Below are 19,541 nucleotides of genomic sequence, written 5' to 3'. Positions count from 1 at the left end.
GTTTTGATCGGCACAGGAGAACCTTGAAATGGTGTCTGATATCCAGCAACATGACATGTGAGAAGTTTGTGACAGGGTCTGAACTGTGCTCCTTGTAAAAGGTGGATGACAGCCCTTTTAGGAATAACCCTTTATCGCCTTCCTTCATTACCTTCGCCACCTCAGGTGGATGGAGGTTGTTTTCACCCGTCTATCTGTCTGCCCGTGAGCAGGATATCTCAAAAGGTTGTGGATGGATTCGGACGAAATTCGGTGGTCAGGTTGGGTATGTGATAAGGACCAATTGGTTTGATTTTGGTTAAGATCCAGATCTGCCCAGCCCATCAGTGGGTTACACCAGAGTTGGTGTCAAAGCCACCCAATGCTCGCCTGTTTATACATTTATCGTTTTTTAAAAGACGAGTCTAATAATTAATATTTTTTATAAAGCATTGCAGTGAAGTCTGATCCAAATAATTTTAAAGCAATATATGTATTTGTATATTGCAATCAGTAACAAGAGCGCGAGTGAGCACAATATACACCCGAACAAGAAGGTATATACAGAATTGTGCTACTACATGGAAAACAGCATCCTGGTTGCCATGGCAACCACTTTAGATGACGAACGTATGTCACGACACACCGTCTCCACAGTCTGTACCTATGTACCAAATATGAAACGTGAAAGTTGAAAACTTTGGGAGTTAGAGTGCGGACAGGAACGGACGGATGGACGGACGGACGACCGATATCACATAATACGCCCCGATATGTATATATGTATATATATATATATATATATATATATATATATATATATATATATATATATATATATATATATATATATATATATATATATATATATATATATATATATATCGGGCATATAAAAAAGTGTGGTAGATAAAAACATTAGAAAGAATAAAATAACTTGCACCAAAAACTTTAACATTTTCACACTCACACTGACGCTGACGCTCACGCCGGGGGTATCGCTATAGCTCTCTGTTCTTCGAACAGGCGAGCTAAAAACGTGACCTATTCAGCTTGGTCTTGAATATAGGATGAGACAGAACCGATGGAATTGGAATTGAATGACACAATAACCGACGGAATTGAATATAGATGGACACAATAACAGCAGATCAAGAGGGCAGCGGTTTTAATGCAAGTGTACAATGGAGACTGTGGTGAAGGACTCTAACCACATTGCTTCAATAATTACATGTTCATTTCCATGCAGGGACAAACACACTGAAGGGAAATAGTTAACACAAATTCCCTTTCTAAAATTACACATTCAATTCAGAAAGAAAACAAATGGAATTTTTTTGAAAATTGCAATTTAATTTGTCAGTTGTTTCTGCACCCCATCCCTCCCCTCACGCCGTGCCCCTCCCCACTGAGGGGTGATGGCTGTGCATTTCAACACTGAACACAACACATGACACGACGCAACATCATGCAACATGACGCTTTAACATCCACATGGGTCTGAAAATGTCTTTGGGCAACATATAGGTACCCCGCCTACCTCACCCCCTTAATATGAGGACAGCAATGAGGATGACTGGTGAAAAAATCAGTAAGGTGGGTGGGAGGGTGGATGTGAAGTGGACCGGGTGTTTATATCAGTTTAGAGGACAGAGGGAGTCAAGGTGGGGTGGAAATGGTGCACGTGGTTTGATGAGAGCTGCCCTAGGTTGGTGCAGTGGTTGCAGGTAGATCAACGACACCATGGGTGTTTGTGTCAATCAATCCGCATGAAGTCCCATCACTGCGACCATCATCACAAATAGCATTGCAACAAAGGAGAAGGAGTGAGTAGAACAGGCCCGGCCATGTATATCCAATCCGGGTCCTGGGGAGAAGGTAAAGTGAAGACCAAAGTGAAGATGTGGAACGGCAGAAAGATTTGGTGACAGGCGAGGTATAGAGTTAGGATGTTGTATAAAGCTCGGATGTGGTAAAATGGAGTATGGTAGTGCTCCATATAGATGGATGATATGGGAAAAAAATGGCCGCCCATTTAAATGTGTGCACAAAGATACGCTCATAAATTCTTAAAGAGTGAATTCATAATAAGCATTTAAAAGCATAACTCATATTCTCAAGCGTTTTCTGAACTACCAAGACTTGAAAAGATGCCAGAATGCATCGCTGAAGTACCACAGGGAGAGATTGCTAAAATGCCAATTTCTATTTCTTCTTCCTCTTCTTTTCTTCTTCTTCTTCTTCTTCTCCTCTCAAAACAATGTAAACCAGAGTTGGTGTCAAAGCCACCCAATGCTCGCCTGTTTATACATTTATCGTTTTTAAAAGACGAGTCTAATAATTAATATTTTTTATAATTCTCTAACAATTTCTTTTGGGGGGGGGTTGGAAATCACTTAAAGCATGTAGAAATGCAAAAAAAAAAAAAAAATTTCTCTAACAATTTTTTTTTGGAGGGGGGGGGGACCAAGTCCAAAATCTAATGGCATGATCCTTAGACCATACCTAACCCCCCCCCACCAAGTTTCGTCGAAATCCTAATCACTTAAAACATGTAGAAATGCAAAAAAAAAAGAAATCGAAATTTTGTTGAAAAAAAAGTTGCAAAAACATTTTTTTTTCTCTAAATTTTTTTTTGGGGGGTGGAAATCACTTAAAACATGTAGAAATACAAAAAAAAATTTCTCTAATAATTTTTTTGGGGGGGGGGGTTGGAAATCACTTAAAACATAGAAATGCAAAAAAAAGAAATCGAAATTTTGTTGGAAAAAAAGTTGCAAATTCTTTTTTTCTCTAACAATTTTTTTTTGGGGGGGTGGAAATCACTTAAAACATGTAGAAATGCAAAAAAAAATTCTCTAACAATTTTTTTTGGGGGGGGGAACAAGTCCAAAATCTAATGGCATGATCCTTGGACCATACCTAACCCCCCACCAAGTTTCGTCGAAATCCGTCGAGGAGTTTTTCCGTAAAACAAAAAATTTAACATTTTCACGCTCGCTCACGCCGGGGGTATCGCTATAGCTCTCTGTTCTCGAACAGGCGAGCTAAAAACTGTAGCCCAACGTCCTTCAATAACTGCTGAAGCTATGATGGTGATTCCAATGCGAAAAAGTTACTTTGTCTCTGGGCTGATGCATGGAACTCAAAATTTAAAATATATATAAAGCATTAATCGTTTTATTAGGAAAATAAATCAAATGTAAATGTGGACTCAACCAAACCAGGCCAGGATCTTGGGAGGGGGGAAAGTGTACAGTACCATTCCAAAAGTGATACGTATCCAAACCATCCCCCAAATCAACTGAAACGAGCATAAAAACAATTTAATAACATAGATGGATTTAATCCATAACAAAATAACAAATTATATAAAACATTAAGCTATTCTTTCTTTTAAAAACTATGATCGCATCGTTTTACATATGGGGTAATCCACAAAGTGGGCTGAACCAAAAGCCAGGATTTAGGGGGAAGGGGGGTCGGGGGGGGGAGGGGTAGAATGTACCATAAGGTGAATTTAATAACATAGATTGATTTAATCGATACCAACATAAAATATATTAAACATTAAGCATTTTATTACTTAAAAAACACAATCCCACAACAAAAGTTCCATCACAATCCCACAACAAAAGTTTAATCACATTTGCACAACAAAAGTATAATGTCAAAAGATGTCATGATGCTAAACCAGAAGAGGATTATGGTGTTGTGTTGTGGCATCGTAATGTGTCATTCCTGCCTTGTTTGTTTTTCGTTTTTTTTTGAGATTTCATCCCTGTATGTTTTTACACTTTTTTTCATGTTTTTTCTTGTAGAGTTAGGATGTTGTATAAAGCTAGAATGTAGTGAAGAGCTTGGATGTCGTGTCGAGACAGATAGGAATGGGGTCAAGACAGGACACGAGGTTGAGACAGGACGTGGGGTCGACACAGGACGTGGGGTCGAACCAGTACTGGAATTGAGCTAATATGTGGTGACAAACATGGTTAATTGTATGTGACATCAGTTTTTCGTGTTAAAATGTGAAAAAAAATCGGATGAAATCAAAAGGACATTGTGATCGAGGTATACCAACTCCCATGGAAAGCAAGGAGAAGCTGACGTTTCAGACTTTAACCCTTCATCACAGAAAAAGAGAAATTTTGTACAGATACATCAGACTTAGACAAAGTGTGATTGAGATTTCCACGCACATACCAGACCACCGAGACCTCCAATCGTTAAACACTCATCTAATCGTTACACACTCCTCTAATCATTAAACACTTCTATTCGTTGGTTGAGTGTGTTAAACACTTCTAATCGTTGGTTGAGTGTGTTAAACACTTTTCTAATCGTTTGGTGAGTGTGTTAAACACTTCAAATCGTTGGTTGAGTGTGTTAAACAGTTTTCTAATCATTTGGTGAGTGTGTTAAACACTTTTCTAATCGTTGGTTGAGTGTGTTAAACACTTTTCTAATCGTTGGTTGAGTGTGTTAAACACTTTTCTAATCGTTTGGTGAGTGTGTTAAACACTCTTCGAATCGTTGGTTGAGTGTGTTAAACACTTTTCTAATCGTTTGGTGAGTGTGTTAAACACTTTTCTAATCGTTTGGTGAGTGTGTTAAACACTTTTATAATCGTTTGGTGAGTGTGTTAAACACTTTTTTAATCGTTGGTTGAGTGTTTTAAGCACTTTTCTAATGGTTGGTTGAGTGTGTTAAACACTTTTCTAATCGTTGGTTGAGTGTGTTAAACACTTTTCTAATCGTTGGTTGAGTGTGTTAAACACTTTTCTAATCGTTGGTTGAGTGTGTTAAACACTTTTCTAATCGTTGGTTGAGTGTGTTAAACACTTTTCTAATCGTTGGTTGAGTGTGTTAAACACTTTTCTAATCGTTTGGTGAGTGTGTTAAACACTTCAAATCGTTGGTTGAGTGTGTTAAACAGTTTTCTAATCGTTTGGTGAGTGTGTTAAACACTTTTCTAATCGTTGGTTGAGTGTGTTAAACACTTTTCTAATCGTTGGTTGAGTGTGTTAAACACTTTTCTAATCGTTTGGTGAGTGTGTTAAACACTCTTCGAATCGTTGGTTGAGTGTGTTAAACACTTTTCTAATCGTTTGGTGAGTGTGTTAAACACTTTTCTAATCGTTTGGTGAGTGTGTTAAACACTTTTATAATCGTTTGGTGAGTGTGTTAAACACTTTTTTAATCGTTGGTTGAGTGTTTTAAGCACTTTTCTAATGGTTGGTTGAGTGTGTTAAACACTTTTCTAATCGTTGGTTGAGTGTGTTAAACACTTTTCTAATCATTGGTTGAGTGTGTTAAACACTTTTCGAATCGTTGGTTGAGTGTGTTAAACACTTTTCTAATCGTTGGTTGAGTGTGTTAAACACTTTTCTAATCGTTGGTTGAGTGTGTTAAACACTTTTCTAATCGTTTGGTGAGTGTGTTAAACACTTTTATAATTGTTGGTTGAGTGTGTTAGGCACTTTTCTAATCGTTTGGTGAGTGTGTTAAACACTTTTCTAATCGTTTGGTGAGTGTGTTAAACACTTTTCTAATCGTTTGGTGAGTGTGTTAAACACTTTTCTAATCGTTGCTTGAGTGTGTTAGGCACTTTTCTAATCGTTTGGTGAGTGTGTTAAACACTTTTCGAATCGTTTGGTGAGTGAATTAAACACTCCTCTAATCGTTGGTTAAACACTCTTCTAATCTTTGATTGGGTGTGTTAAACATTCCTGTATTTGTTGGTTGAGTCAGTTAAGCACTCTAATTAAACACTCTAATTGTATTTGGGTCTGTTTGTTTGGCCACACAGAACTTTAGCGTTTTTCTCCACAACCGCTTATCAGATTGAGACGAAATTTTCACCATAGGAGCGACTACTCATGGAGAATGTTTTCCTGATAATTATGACGTCATAGGTCACACGATGTTGCAGCCATCTTGTAAAAACTTTGGACCTCCATCACTGAAACTGCACAAAGGAAAAAATCGAAACTTGGCACATGGCAAGTACTCCTCATGGGGAATGTGTGATTTTTATGATGTCATAGGTGTCTTCGTTATGACGTCATAATTGGATATGTAGAACACTACATGTGATGAGTACAAAAAATTTTGAGGGTCATCTTGGGATAAAATGGACCACAGAAAAAAAAAATTGATGATATCATTTGCCACGTGATTTACCATGTTGCCATGTTGTTTTAAAAAAAAAAACCTTCAAAAATATTTTTCTCTGAAGTGGCTGAACAAATTAAGGTGAAACTTTACACATATGACTGTCTAACCATGAGGAACAAAAGGTTTACACGAATGACATCATATGTCACATGGTTTGGCAGCCAAATTGGATTGAGCAAAAATCTTTTTAAAAGAAATTTCTCTTGAACCGCTTACTCAATCGATGCAAAACTTGACAATTATGAGAAAGTAGTGATGGGGAATATATGTTTTAAATTTCAACCTGATTGGATGCATGGTCTTGCAGCCAGAATTATTTAAAAGTTTCGATTTGGGTTCTTTTTGCCTTTTTTTTGTTTGTTTGAATAAGGCTCACCCAATGTTCTTTTTTTGTGCCTGGATGGGTTTGAAGGTAGAGGAGTAACATCTGAAACCCAAATCTTGTCCAGGTTCCTACTGGTGACCTCATCTTTGCTTTTTGCTTGTTTGGGTTCCTTCTGATGACTCCAATGCAGGACTGTACCTATTTGGTCTTCCATTTGATTTGAATTGAATTTATTTTAATCCCATTCTAAATTGAATTGAATAATAATAAAAGAAATGTCATGGGTCAGGGTCAGGTGTCCAATCAAAGCGGGGTTGCATCAAAGCAGGACGCCTTGGTACCCGGTCATCACTGCCAGCAGTTATAAAGTGGCAGTTCTAGTTATGTCTAATTAATTACGTAACACACCATTAAACAAATGCCACACAAAACTACACAAACACCACATAACATACCACACAAAACAAGTCCTGGCAAGGGTCTACAATCTCAGATTGCTCTTTTTCTTGTTAACTAGTGTAAAATGAACTCTTTAACTCTTTTCTTCTGACACATCTGTCAATGGGAAACATGAAACTGATCATTCGATCGCAAGAGTTTGTTCACATCTGGCTGCAGCCGACTCACTCACTGAGAGGTACCACACATCTTGCAGGTGGGGGTTGCTAAGGTTTCCTCGCAGCCTGTTTTTGTTTAGGTTCATCATACTGAATGTCTGTTCGCAGAGTTGAGTGCTTCCGAAGAGGGAAAGCATCTTCCCAGTGTGTTTCCTGATCCCTGGGTATTTTTCTGCTCGGACGTACTTGTATAAATGCTGAAGAATCTCCTGCGGTATATCTGTGATGAATTTGCCATACTCAGCTGCTTTCTTCGTGGCAGTGCTCAGTGTGAGGTTCAATTCCTTTCGGCAAGAGAAGTTTACAAGGTTACCAGCTGTTAGGTGCCATTTTAGTAGCTGAAGTTTCAGTATAAATGCCTTGATGCTGTCATGCAGCTGGTTGATGAGTTGCCCTTTTCCGTGCAGTTGCAGATTCAGATTATTGAGCTGAGTAATAATGTCACGAAGAAAAACGAGGTCGGAGAGCCATTTGTCATTTGAAAAAAGTTGCACATCATCCCCTTTGCTTGCTAGGAAATCCTTTATCTCTTCTCCGAGATTAGAAAAAAAAAAGTTTGAGCACTTTCCGTCACTCGACTCAATAAACCTCCTGGTGTCCCTCGATTCAACGCACATTACATCCCTTTATTCTGCATCCATTTCTTCCAACATGGATCTGAACTACCAATGATCAAGTGCTTTTGATTGAATGAAATTTAAAATTTAAATGAGGGCTCGCATCATTAATCTAAAACTGACAGATTTTTCACATAGCTGTTCCTGATGTAAAATGCAGTGATACCAGATTTTACAACTTCCCCACCACTCTCCTCCATTTTAGCACTGACAAATGTTGCAAGCCCGTTTCTGCAGCCAACCACAAACGGTGTCCCATTGGTTGTAATTTCTTCCATTTTCGCCCAAGGTAGTCCATACCGATTTGACACCGTAGTTAAACATTCAAACAAGTCAGACCCCTCATTGTTTCCATGAAGCATCTGCATGCCAGATAATTGTTGTGTTACTTAAAGATTCTCACTGAACCCCCTTAGAAAAATTAAAATCTACGCAGAATTAGATATATCTGTAGTCTCATCTACAGCAACATAATAAGCAGGAACAACTTTAGCTTCTGTAGACACCTGCACAGAAATGTCCGGAGACATGTCTTCAACAAGACGTGTTATTATATTTCAAGAGAGACTGTGCTGGAGAAAGATGCTTCTTTGCATGGCATACATTTTTGGCAGCCATTATCAAACACTCATTCACAACTGCAGATGATTTCTGCGATACTGTAGCTTACTCATAGTCATGTGACATTTTCTTGGACAATCAAGAGCTCCTTGATGGGTCCGTACAGCGCTCCTTGCTGCGTTCTTACAAGCGCTCCTTGATGGGTCCGTACAAGCGCTCCTTGCTGGGTTCTTACAAGTGCTCCTTGCTGAGTTCTTACAAACACTCCTTGCTGGGTTTTTACAAGCCTCCTTGCTGGGTTCTTACAAGCGCTCCTTGCTGGGTTCTTACAAGTGCTCCTTGCTGAGTTCTTACAACCACTCCTTGCTGGGTTTTTACAAGCGTTCCTTGCTGGGTTCTTACAAGCGCTCCTTGCTGGGTTCTTACTAGCGGTCCTTGCTGGGTTATTACAAGCGCTCCTTGCTGGGTTCTGAGAAGCGCTCCTTGATGGGTTCTTACAAGCACTCCTTGATGGGGTTTAAAAGCGCTCCATGCTGGTTTCTTCCAAGTGCTCCTTGCTGAGTTCTTCCAAGCGCTCCTTGCTGAGTTCTTCCAAGCGCTCCTTGCTGGGTTCCAACAAGTGCTCCTTGCTGGGTTCTTGCAAGTGCTCCTTGCTGGGTTCTTACAAGTGCTCGTTGCTGGGTTCTTACAAGCGCTCGTTGCTGGGTTCTTCCAAGCGATCCTTGCTGGGTTCTCATAAGCGTTCCTTGCTGGGTTCCAACAAGCGCTCCTTGCTGGGTTCTTGGAAGCCCTCCTTGCTGGGTTCTTGCAAGTGCTCCTTGCTGGGTTCTTGGAAGCCCTCCTTGCTGGGTTCTTACAAGCGCTCCTTGCTGGGTTCTTCCAAGCGATCCTTGCTGGGTTCTTACAAGCGCTACTTGATGGGTTCTTAAAAGCACTCCTTGATGGGTTTTTACAAGCTCTTCTTGCTGGGTTCTTGCAAGCGCTCCTTGCTGGGTTCTTGGAAGCCTTCCTTGCAGGGTTTCAACAAACGCTCCTTGCAGGGTTTCAACAAACGCTCCTTGCTGGGTTCTTGCAAGTGCTCCTTGCTGTGTTCTTGCAAGAACTCCTTGCTGGGTTCTTACAAGCGCTCCTTGATGGGTTCTTACAAGCACTCCTTGATGGGGTTTTACAAGCGCTCCTTGATGGGGTTTTACAAGCACTCCTTGCTGGGTTCTTCCAAGCGCTCCTTGCTGAGTTCTTCCAAGCGCTCCTTGCTGGGTTCCAACAAGCGCTCCTTGCTGGGTTCTTGGAAGCCCTCCTTGCTGGGTTCTTGCAAGTGCTCCTTGCTGGGTTCTTACAAGTGCTCCTTACTGGGTTCTTACAAGCAATCCTTGCTGGGTTCTCAAAAGCGTTCCTTGATGGGTTTTTACAAGTGTTCCTTGCTGGGTTCTTACAAGCGATCCTTGCTGGGTTCTTACAAGCGCTTCTTGCTGGGTTCTCATAAGCGTTCCTTGCTGGGTTCTTACAAGCGCTACTTGATGGGTTCTTAAAAGCACTCCTTGATGGGTTTTTACAAGCTCTCCTTGCTGGGTTCTTGCAAGCGCTCCTTGCTGGGTTCTTGGAAGCCTTCCTTTCTGGGTTCCAACAAACGCTCCTTGCTGGGTTCTTACAAGCGATCCTTGCTGGGTTCTTACAAGCGCTTCTTGCTGGGTTCTCATAAGCGTTCCTTGCTGGGTTCTTACAAGCGCTACTTGATGGGTTCTTAAAAGCACTCCTTGATGGGTTTTTACAAGCTCTCCTTGCTGGGTTCTTGCAAGCGCTCCTTGCTGGGTTCTTGGAAGCCTTCCTTTCTGGGTTCCAACAAACGCTCCTTGCTGGGTTCTTGCAAGTGCTCCTTGCTGGGTTCTTGCAAGCGCTCCTTGCTGGGTTCTTACAAGCGCTCCTTGCTGGGTTCATACAAACGCTCCTTGCTGGGTTTTTACAAGCGCTCCGTGCGGGGTTTTTACAAGCACTCCTTGCTGGGTTCTTACAAGCGCTCCTTGCTGGGTTCTTACAAGTGCTCGTTGCTGGGTTCTTACAAGCGCTCCTCGCTGGGTTCTTCCAAGCGATCCTTGCTGGGTTCTCATAAGCGTTCCTTGCTGGGTTCCAACAAGCGCTCCTTGCTGGGTTCTTGGAAGCCCTCCTTGCTGGGTTCTTACAAGCGCTCCTTGCTGGGTTCTTCCAAGCGATCCTTGCTGGGTTCTTACAAGCGCTACTTGATGGGTTGTTAAAAGCACTCCTTGATGGGTTTTTACAAGCTCTCCTTGCTGGGTTCTTGCAAGCGCTCCTTGCTGGGTTCTTGCAAGCGCTCCTTGCTGGGTTCTTACAAGCGCTCCTTGATGGGTTCTTACAAGCACTCCTTGATGGGGTTTTACAAGCGCTCCTTGATGGGGTTTTACAAGCACTCCTTGCTGGGTTCTTACAAGCGCTCCTTGCTGGGTTCTTCCAAGCGCTCCTTGCTGGGTTCTTCCAAGCGCTCCTTGCTGAGTTCTTCCAAGCGCTCCTTGCTGGGTTCCAACAAGCGCTCCTTGCTGGGTTCTTGGAAGCCCTCCTTGCTGGGTTCTTGCAAGTGCTCCTTGCTGGGTTCTTACAAGTGCTCCTTACTGGGTTCTTACAAGCAATCCTTGCTGGGTTCTCATAAGCGTTCCTTGATGGGTTTTTACAAGTGTTCCTTGCTGGGTTCTTACAAGCGATCCTTGCTGGGTTCTTACAAGCGCTTCTTGCTAGGTTCTCATAAGCGTTCCTTGCTGGGTTCTTACAAGCGCTACTTGATGGGTTCTTAAAAGCACTCCTTGATGGGTTTTTACAAGCTCTCCTTGCTGGGTTCTTGCAAGCGCTCCTTGCTGGGTTCTTGGAAGCCTTCCTTTCTGGGTTCCAACAAACGCTCCTTGCTGGGTTCTTGCAAGTGCTCCTTGCTGGGTTCTTGCAAGCGCTCCTTGCTGGGTTCTTGGAAGCCTTCCTTGCAGGGTTTCAACAAACGCTCCTTGCTGGGTTCTTGCAAGCGCTCCTTGCTGGGTTCTTGCAAGCGCTCCTTGCTGGGTTCTTAAAAGCGCTCCTTGATGGGTTCTTACAAGCACTCCTTGATGGGGTTTTACAAGCGCTCCTTGATGGGGTTTTACAAGCACTCCTTGCTGGGTTCTTCCAAGCGCTCCTTGCTGGGTTCTTCCAAGCGCTCCTTGCTGAGTTCTTCCAAGCGCTCCTTGCTGGGTTCCAACAAGCGCTCCTTGCTGGGTTCTTGGAAGCCCTCCTTGCTGGGTTCTTGCAAGTGCTCCTTGCTGGGTTCTTACAAGTGCTCCTTACTGGGTTCTTACAAGCAATCCTTGCTGGGTTCTCATAAGCGTTCCTTGATGGGTTTTTACAAGTGTTCCTTGCTGGGTTCTTACAAGCGATCCTTGCTGGGTTCTTACAAGCGCTTCTTGCTGGGTTCTCATAAGCGTTCCTTGCTGGGTTCTTACAAGCGCTACTTGATGGGTTCTTAAAAGCACTCCTTGATGGGTTTTTACAAGCTCTCCTTGCTGGGTTCTTGCAAGCGCTCCTTGCTGGGTTCTTGGACGCCTTCCTTGCTGGGTTCCAACAAACGCTCCTTGCTGGGTTCTTGCAAGTGCTCCTTGCTGGGTTCTTGCCAGCGCTCCTTGCTGGGTTCTTACAAGCGCTCCTTGCTGGGTTCATACAAACGCTCCTTGCTGGGTTTTTACAAGCGCTCCGTGCGGGGGTTTTTACAAGCACTCCTTGCTGGGTTCTTACAAGCGCTCCTTGCTGGGTTCTTACAAGTGCTCCTTGCTGAGTTCTTACAACCACTCCTTGCTGGGTTTTTACAAGCGTACCTTGCTGGGTTCTTACAAGCGCTCCTTGCTGGGTTCTTACTAGTGCTCTTTGCTGGGTTATTACAAGCGCTCCTTGCTGGGTTCTTACAAGCACTCCTTGCTGGGTTCTTGCAAGTGCTCCTTGCTGGGTTCTTAGAAGCGCTCCTTGATGGGTTCTTACAAGCACTCCTTGATGGGGTTTAAAAGCGCTCCATGCTGGTTTCTTCCAAGTGCTCCTTGCTGAGTTCTTCCAAGCGCTCCTTGCTGAGTTCTTCCAAGCGCTCCTTGCTGGGTTCCAACAAGTGCTCCTTGCTGGGTTCTTGCAAATGCTCCTTGCTGGGTTCTTACAAGTGCTCGTTGCTGGGTTCTTACAAGCGCTCCTTGCTGGGTTCTTCCAAGCGATCCTTGCTGGGTTCTCATAAGCGTTCCTTGCTGGGTTCCAACAAGCGCTCCTTGCTGGGTTCTTGGAAGCCCTCCTTGCTGGGTTCTTGCAAGTGCTCCTTGCTGGGTTCTTGCAAGTGCTCCTTGCTGGGTTCTTACAAGCGCTCCTTGCTGGGTTCTTACAAGCGCTACTTGATGGGTTCTTAAAAGCACTCCTTGATGGGTTTTTACAAGCTCTTCTTGCTGGGTTCTTGCAAGCGCTCCTTGCTGGGTTCTTGGAAGCCTTCCTTGCAGGGTTTCAACAAACGCTCCTTGCAGGGTTTCAACAAACGCTCCTTGCTGGGTTCTTGCAAGCGCTCCTTGCTGTGTTCTTGCAAGCGCTCCTTGCTGGGTTCTTACAAGCGCTCCTTGATGGGTTCTTACAAGCACTCCTTGATGGGGTTTTACAAGCGCTCCTTGATGGGGTTTTACAAGCACTCCTTGCTGGGTTCTTCCAAGCACTCCTTGCTGAGTTCTTCCAAGCGCTCCTTGCTGGGTTCTGCCAAGTGCTCGTTGCTGGGTTCTTACAAGCGCTCCTTGCTGGGTTCCTCCAAGCGATCCTTGCTGGGTTCTCATAAGCGTTCCTTGCTGGGTTCCAACAAGCGCTCCTTGCTGGGTTCTTGGAAGCCCTCCTTGCTGGGTTCTTACAAGCGCTCCTTGCTGGGTTCTTCCAAGCGATCATTGCTGGGTTCTTACAAGCGCTACTTGATGGGTTGTTAAAAGCACTCCTTGATGGGTTTTTACAAGCTCTCCTTGCTGGGTTCTTGGAAGCCTTCCTTGCAGGGTTTCAACAAACGCTCCTTGCTGGGTTCTTGCAAGCGCTCCTTGCTGGGTTCTTGCAAGCGCTCCTTGCTGGGTTCTTACAAGCGCTCCTTGATGGGTTCTTACAAGCACTCCTTGATGGGGTTTTACAAGCGCTCCTTGATGGGGTTTTACAAGCACTCCTTGCTGGGTTCTTACAAGCGCTCCTTGCTGGGTTCTTCCAAGCGCTCCTTGCTGGGTTCTTCCAAGCGCTCCTTGCTGAGTTCTTCCAAGCGCTCCTTGCTGGGTTCCAACAAGCGCTCCTTGCTGGGTTCCAACAAGCGCTCCTTGCTGGGTTCTTGGAAGCCCTCCTAGCTGGGTTCTTGCAAGTGCTCCTTGCTGGGTTCTTACAAGTGCTCCTTACTGGGTTCTTACAAGCAATCCTTGCTGGGTTCTCATAAGCGTTCTTTGATGGGTTTTTACAAGTGTTCCTTGCTGGGTTCTTACAAGCGATCCTTGCTGGGTTCTTACAAGCGCTTCTTGCTGGGTTCTCATAAGCGTTCCTTGCTGGGTTCTTACAAGCGCTACTTGATGGGTTCTTAAAAGCACTCCTTGATGGGTTTTTACAAGCTCTCCTTGCTGGGTTCTTGCAAGCGCTCCTTGCTGGGTTCTTGGAAGCCTTCCTTTCTGGGTTCCAACAAACGCTCCTTGCTGGGTTCTTGCAAGTGCTCCTTGCTGGGTTCTTGCAAGCGCTCCTTGCTGGGTTCTTACAAGCGCTCCTTGCTGGGTTCATACAAACGCTCCTTGCTGGGTTTTTACAAGCGCTCCGTGCGGGGTTTTTACAAGCACTCCTTGCTGGGTTCTTACAAGCGCTCCTTGCTGGGTTCTTACAAGTGCTCGTTGCTGGGTTCTTACAAGCGCTCCTTGCTGGGTTCTTCCAAGCGATCCTTGCTGGGTTCTCATAAGTGTTCCTTGCTGGGTTCCAACAAGCGCTCCTTGCTGGGTTCTTGGAAGCCCTCCTTGCTGGGTTCTTACAAGCGCTCCTTGCTGGGTTCTTCCAAGCGCTACTTGATGGGTTGTTAAAAGCACTCCTTGATGGGTTTTTACAAGCTCTCCTTGCTGGGTTCTTGCAAGCGCTCCTTGCTGGGTTCTTGCAAGCGCTCCTTGCTGGGTTCTTACAAGCGCTCCTTGATGGGTTCTTACAAGCACTCCTTGATGGGGTTTTACAAGCGCTCCTTGATGGGGTTTTACAAGCGCTCCTTGCTGGGTTCTTACAAGCGCTCCTTGCTGGGTTCTTCCAAGCGCTCCTTGCTGGGTTCTTCCAAGCGCTCCTTGCTGAGTTCTTCCAAGCGCTCCTTGCTGGGTTCCAACAAGCGCTCCTTGCTGGGTTCTTGGAAGCCCTCCTTGCTGGGTTCTTGCAAGTGCTCCTTGCTGGGTTCTTACAAGTGCTCCTTACTGGGTTCTTTCAAGCAATCCTTGCTGGGTTCTCATAAGCGTTCCTTGCTGGGTTCCAACAAGCGCTCCTTGCTGGGTTCTTGGAAGCCCTCCTTGCTGGGTTCTTACAAGCGCTCCTTGCTGGGTTCTTCCAAGCGCTACTTGATGGGTTGTTAAAAGCACTCCTTGATGGGTTTTTACAAGCTCTCCTTGCTGGGTTCTTGCAAGCGCTCCTTGCTGGGTTCTTGCAAGCGCTCCTTGCTGGGTTCTTACAAGCGCTCCTTGATGGGTTCTTACAAGCACTCCTTGATGGGGTTTTACAAGCGCTCCTTGATGGGGTTTTACAAGCACTCCTTGCTGGGTTCTTACAAGCGCTCCTTGCTGGGTTCTTCCAAGCGCTCCTTGCTGGGTTCTTCCAAGCGCTCCTTGCTGAGTTCTTCCAAGCGCTCCTTGCTGGGTTCCAACAAGCGCTCCTTGCTGGGTTCTTGGAAGCCCTCCTTGCTGGGTTCTTGCAAGTGCTCCTTGCTGGGTTCTTACAAGTGCTCCTTACTGGGTTCTTACAAGCGATCCTTGCTGGGTTCTTACAAGCGCTTCTTGCTGGGTTCTCATAAGCGTTCCTTGCTGGGTTCTTACAAGCGCTACTTGATGGGTTCTTAAAAGCACTCCTTGATGGGTTTTTACAAGCTCTCCTTGCTGGGTTCTTGCAAGCGCTCCTTGCTGGGTTCTTGGAAGCCTTCTTTTCTGGGTTCCAACAAACGCTCCTTGCTGGGTTCTTGCAAGTGCTCCTTGCTAGGTTCTTGCAAGCACTCCTTGCTGGGTTCTTGGAAGCCTTCCTTGCAGGGTTTCAACAAACGCTCCTTGCTGGGTTCTTGCAAGCGCTCCTTGCTGGGTTCTTGCAAGCGCTCCTTGCTGGGTTCTTACAAGCGCTCCTTGATGGGTTCTTACAAGCACTCCTTGATGGGGTTTTACAAGCGCTCCTTGATGGGGTTTTACAAGCACTCCTTGCTGGGTTCTTCCAAGCGCTCCTTGCTGGGTTCTTCCAAGCGCTCCTTGCTGGGTTCTTCCAAGCGCTCCTTGCTGAGTTCTTCCAAGCGCTCCTTGCTGGGTTCCAACAAGCGCTCCTTGCTGGGTTCTTGGAAGCCCTCCTTGCTGGGTTCTTGCAAGTGCTCCTTGCTGGGTTCTTACAAGTGCTCCTTACTGGGTTCTTACAAGCAATCCTTGCTGGGTTCTCATAAGCGTGCCTTGATGGGTTTTTACAAGTGTTCCTTGCTGGGTTCTTACAAGCGATCCTTGCTGGGTTCTTACAAGCGCTTCTTGCTGGGTTCTCATAAGCGTTCCTTGCTGGGTTCTTACAAGCGCTACTTGATGGGTTCTTAAAAGCACTCCTTGATGGGTTTTTACAAGCTCTCCTTGCTGGGTTCTTGCAAGCGCTCCTTGCTGGGTTCTTGGACGCCTTCCTTGCTGGGTTCCAACAAACGCTCCTTGCTGGGTTCATACAAACGCTCCTTGCTGGGTTTTTACAAGCGCTCCGTGCGGGGGTTTTTACAAGCACCCCTTGCTGGGTTCTTACAAGCGCTCCTTGCTGGGTTCTTACAAGTGCTCCTTGCTGAGTTCTTACAACCACTCCTTGCTGGGTTTTTACAAGCGTTCCTTGCTGGGTTCTTACAAGCGCTCCTTGCTGGGTTCTTACTAGTGCTCTTTGCTGGGTTATTACAAGCGCTCCTTGCTGGGTTCTTACAAGCACTCCTTGCTGGGTTCTTGCAAGTGCTCCTTGCTGGGTTCTTAGAAGCGCTCCTTGATGGGTTCTTACAAGCACTCCTTGATGGGGTTTAAAAGCGCTCCATGCTGGTTTCTTCCAAGTGCTCCTTGCTGAGTTCTTCCAAGCGCTCCTTGCTGAGTTCTTCCAAGCGCTCCTTGCTGGGTTCCAACAAGCGCTCCTTGCTGGGTTCTTGCAAGTGCTCCTTGCTGGGTTCTTACTAGTGCTCGTTGCTGGGTTCTTACAAGCGCTCCTTGCTGGGTTCTTCCAAGCGATCCTTGCTGGGTTCTCATAAGCGTTCCTTGCTGGGTTCCAACAAGCGCTCCTTGCTGGGTTCTTGGAAGCCCTCCTTGCTGGGTTCTTGCAAGTGCTCCTTGCTGGGTTCTTGCAAGTGCTCCTTGCTGGGTTCTTACAAGCGCTCCTTGCTGGGTTCTTCCAAGCGATCCTTGCTGGGTTCTTACAAGCGCTACTTGATGGGTTCTTAAAAGCACTCCTTGATGGGTTTTTACAAGCTCTTCTTGCTGGGTTCTTGCAAGCGCTCCTTGCTGGGTTCTTGGAAGCCTTCCTTGCAGGGTTTCAACAAACGCTCCTTGCTGGGTTCTTGCAAGCGCTCCTTGCTGGGTTCTTGCAAGCGCTCCTTGCTGGGTTCTTACAAGCGCTCCTTGATGGGTTCTTACAAGCACTCCTTGATGGGGTTTTACAAGCGCTCCTTGATGGGGTTTTACAAGCACTCCTTGCTGGGTTCTTACAAGCGCTCCTTGCTGGGTTCTTCCAAGCGCTCCTTGCTGGGTTCTTCCAAGCGCTCCTTGCTGAGTTCTTCCAAGCGCTCCTTGCTGGGTTCCAACAAGCGCTCATTGCTGGGTTCTTGGAAGCCCTCCTTGCTGGATTATTACAAGCGCTCCTTGCTGGGTTCTTACAAGCGTTCCTTGCTGGGTTCTTACAAGCGTTCCTTGCTGGGTTCTTACAAGCGCTACTTGATGGGTTCTTAAAAGCATTCCTTGATGGGTTCTTACAAGCGTTCCTTGCTGGGTTCTTACAAGCGCTACTTGATGGGTTCTTAAAAGCATTCCTTGATGGGTTATTACAAGTGCTACTTTCTGGGGTTTTTTTACAAGCGTTCCCTGCTGGGTTCTTACAAGCGCTCCTTGCTGGGTTATTACAAGCGCTCCTTGCTGGGTTCTCAAACCCAACAACATACACAACATCTCATATATATATACCCAACAACAACAACACGCTCACCTTCTCCCGATTCTGCTTCTTCTTCTTCCTCTTAACTTCCTCCTCGTCTTCTTCCTCGATTTTTTCTACACTTCCATGACCTAATCTGTTGAACTCTCTCAAACATTAATATTAACAGCAAAAACGATCTTATAATGCTTCATCTTCCTCTCTCACACATGTGGTACTCTTTACTGTTTCACAATGCACTACTCTTCTGCTATTTTAACAGACTGCTCCCATTTCGACCTTTCCTTCATTCCTTGCCTAAAAAATCCAACTATTACAGCGCTTCTTCTCTCCATTCTCTGAATTCGCCTTCATTGCATCCATCAAGAATTGTGTTAAATCACATCTCTGACCTAAAACTTTTAAAAACCACAGTTTGCCATTGATGTTCACTTTCCATCAACCATTATTTTTTTCCAACTTCAGTGCCAACTCACCCCTCTCACCCCTCACTCTCACTCTCAAAGCAACCATCCCACTCTTCTCCCTCCAAGCCTCCCTCTCACCTCTCTCAAAAATTCCCCCTCACCTTTCTCCCACCTTTCATCCCCCTCACTCATCCTTCTCAAAGTTGCCCCCTCTCATCCACCAAGCTGCCTCCCTCCACTGCCCTCTCACCTCCATCTCTTCACCCCACCTCCTCAAATCCTAAACTGCCTTCTTCCTTGTCTCTTGTCCCCCCTCTCCCCCAGCACCACAGAGCCTTTTCTCCTCCTCATTCGGCCCCCTCCCCTCGCTATTCTGCAATACCCCACACTCTTTCAACAACCCTCCTTACCTCCCCCCCTCGTCCCTTGTCCTACCGTCCCCCTCCCCCTCCACCTCCTGCACCCAAAGCCTCCTCCCCTACCTCTTCATTAAAAGTGTGGACCCCAAATATCCGGGGCCTTCGCTCAAACCTTTCAGATCTTTCCATACAGGTTGCCACTGACAAACCAGACATTATCTGCCTAACAGAAACTTTCCTCTCCCAAGACATGTCTGACTCCCAAGTATCTCTCCCCGGTTACTCCCTCTTACGGTATGACAGACCTGAGCCTCGTCCTGGTGGAGGTGTTGCTCTCTTCATCAAAGACTCTATTCCTCACTCTCCATGCACTGCTCTCACTCCCCCACACCCCCAGGAATACCTCTGGCTTCAGCTTCCCCTCCACTCCCACCTCATGTTTATATGTGTACTGTACCATCCACCGAACAGTGATGACTCCATCTACACCTCACTATCCGAAAACATGGACCATCTTCTATCTTCTCATCCAAACTCTCTCTTCCTCTTATGTGGTGACCAATTGTCATCATGCCAGTTGGCTAGGTGTGGGTACCTCTCTCACCTGCCATGGCACCTCTGCAAAAGCTTTCTGTGACTCATTGGGACTGACTCAATCGGTCAACTTCCCGACCCGGATCTCAACCAATGGTACTCCATCTCTTCTGGATCTGATTTTGACAAATTTCCCTGACAATATCTGCTGCTCTTCCTTCGCTCCAATTGGTTCTTCTGACCATGTCCTTGTCAAAGTGGACATCTCTCTGGCTGTTATCAGAGAACCACCTCACCGCCGTCGAGTCTGGCATTTCACTCAAGCCGACTGGCAGGGTCTCCGAGCAGCCATTAAACTTACAGACTGGTCTCCTATCACGACTTTCTCAAACATCAACTCATCCTGGGAATTCTTTCAAAGAAACTTGCTCTCCCTCATGCACAGATTTATCCCCTCTCGTCTTCAGTTGTCCTCCCCTTCCTCCCGCCCTTGGTTTACTGAAGCTTGTGGCGAGGCAGTTGTCCTGAAACAACTTGCCTTTGCCTCATGGAAAGCAAACCCAACTGAGGGCAATCTCAGTTCTTTCCACAAAGCTCGGAAC

At 45.5% G+C, this 19,541-nt stretch overlaps 1 protein-coding gene across 4 annotated transcripts in view; it reads right to left on the bottom strand.

The window, feature by feature from the left end:
* Positions 1-1,130: 1,130 nt before the first annotated feature.
* The window catches only part of LOC147010331 (limbic system-associated membrane protein-like), an 88,627-nt gene continuing 70,216 nt past the window's right edge, over positions 1,131-19,541 (bottom strand). For all 4 annotated transcript variants that reach the window (XM_085859003.1, XM_085859004.1, XM_085859005.1 and 1 more), the window contains one exon: positions 1,131-1,846. In XM_085859003.1, the coding sequence (XP_085715129.1) occupies positions 1,740-1,846 (107 nt within the window). In that variant the 3' untranslated portion in view covers positions 1,131-1,739. The remainder of the gene's footprint in view (positions 1,847-19,541) is intronic.

Source organism: Eptatretus burgeri, chromosome 16, assembly GCF_056783735.1.
Source record: "Eptatretus burgeri isolate ZD-2024b chromosome 16, Ebu_testis_v1, whole genome shotgun sequence".
Taxonomy (NCBI): domain Eukaryota; kingdom Metazoa; phylum Chordata; class Myxini; order Myxiniformes; family Myxinidae; genus Eptatretus; species Eptatretus burgeri.
This window is presented reverse-complemented; position numbering and strand designations above follow the sequence as displayed.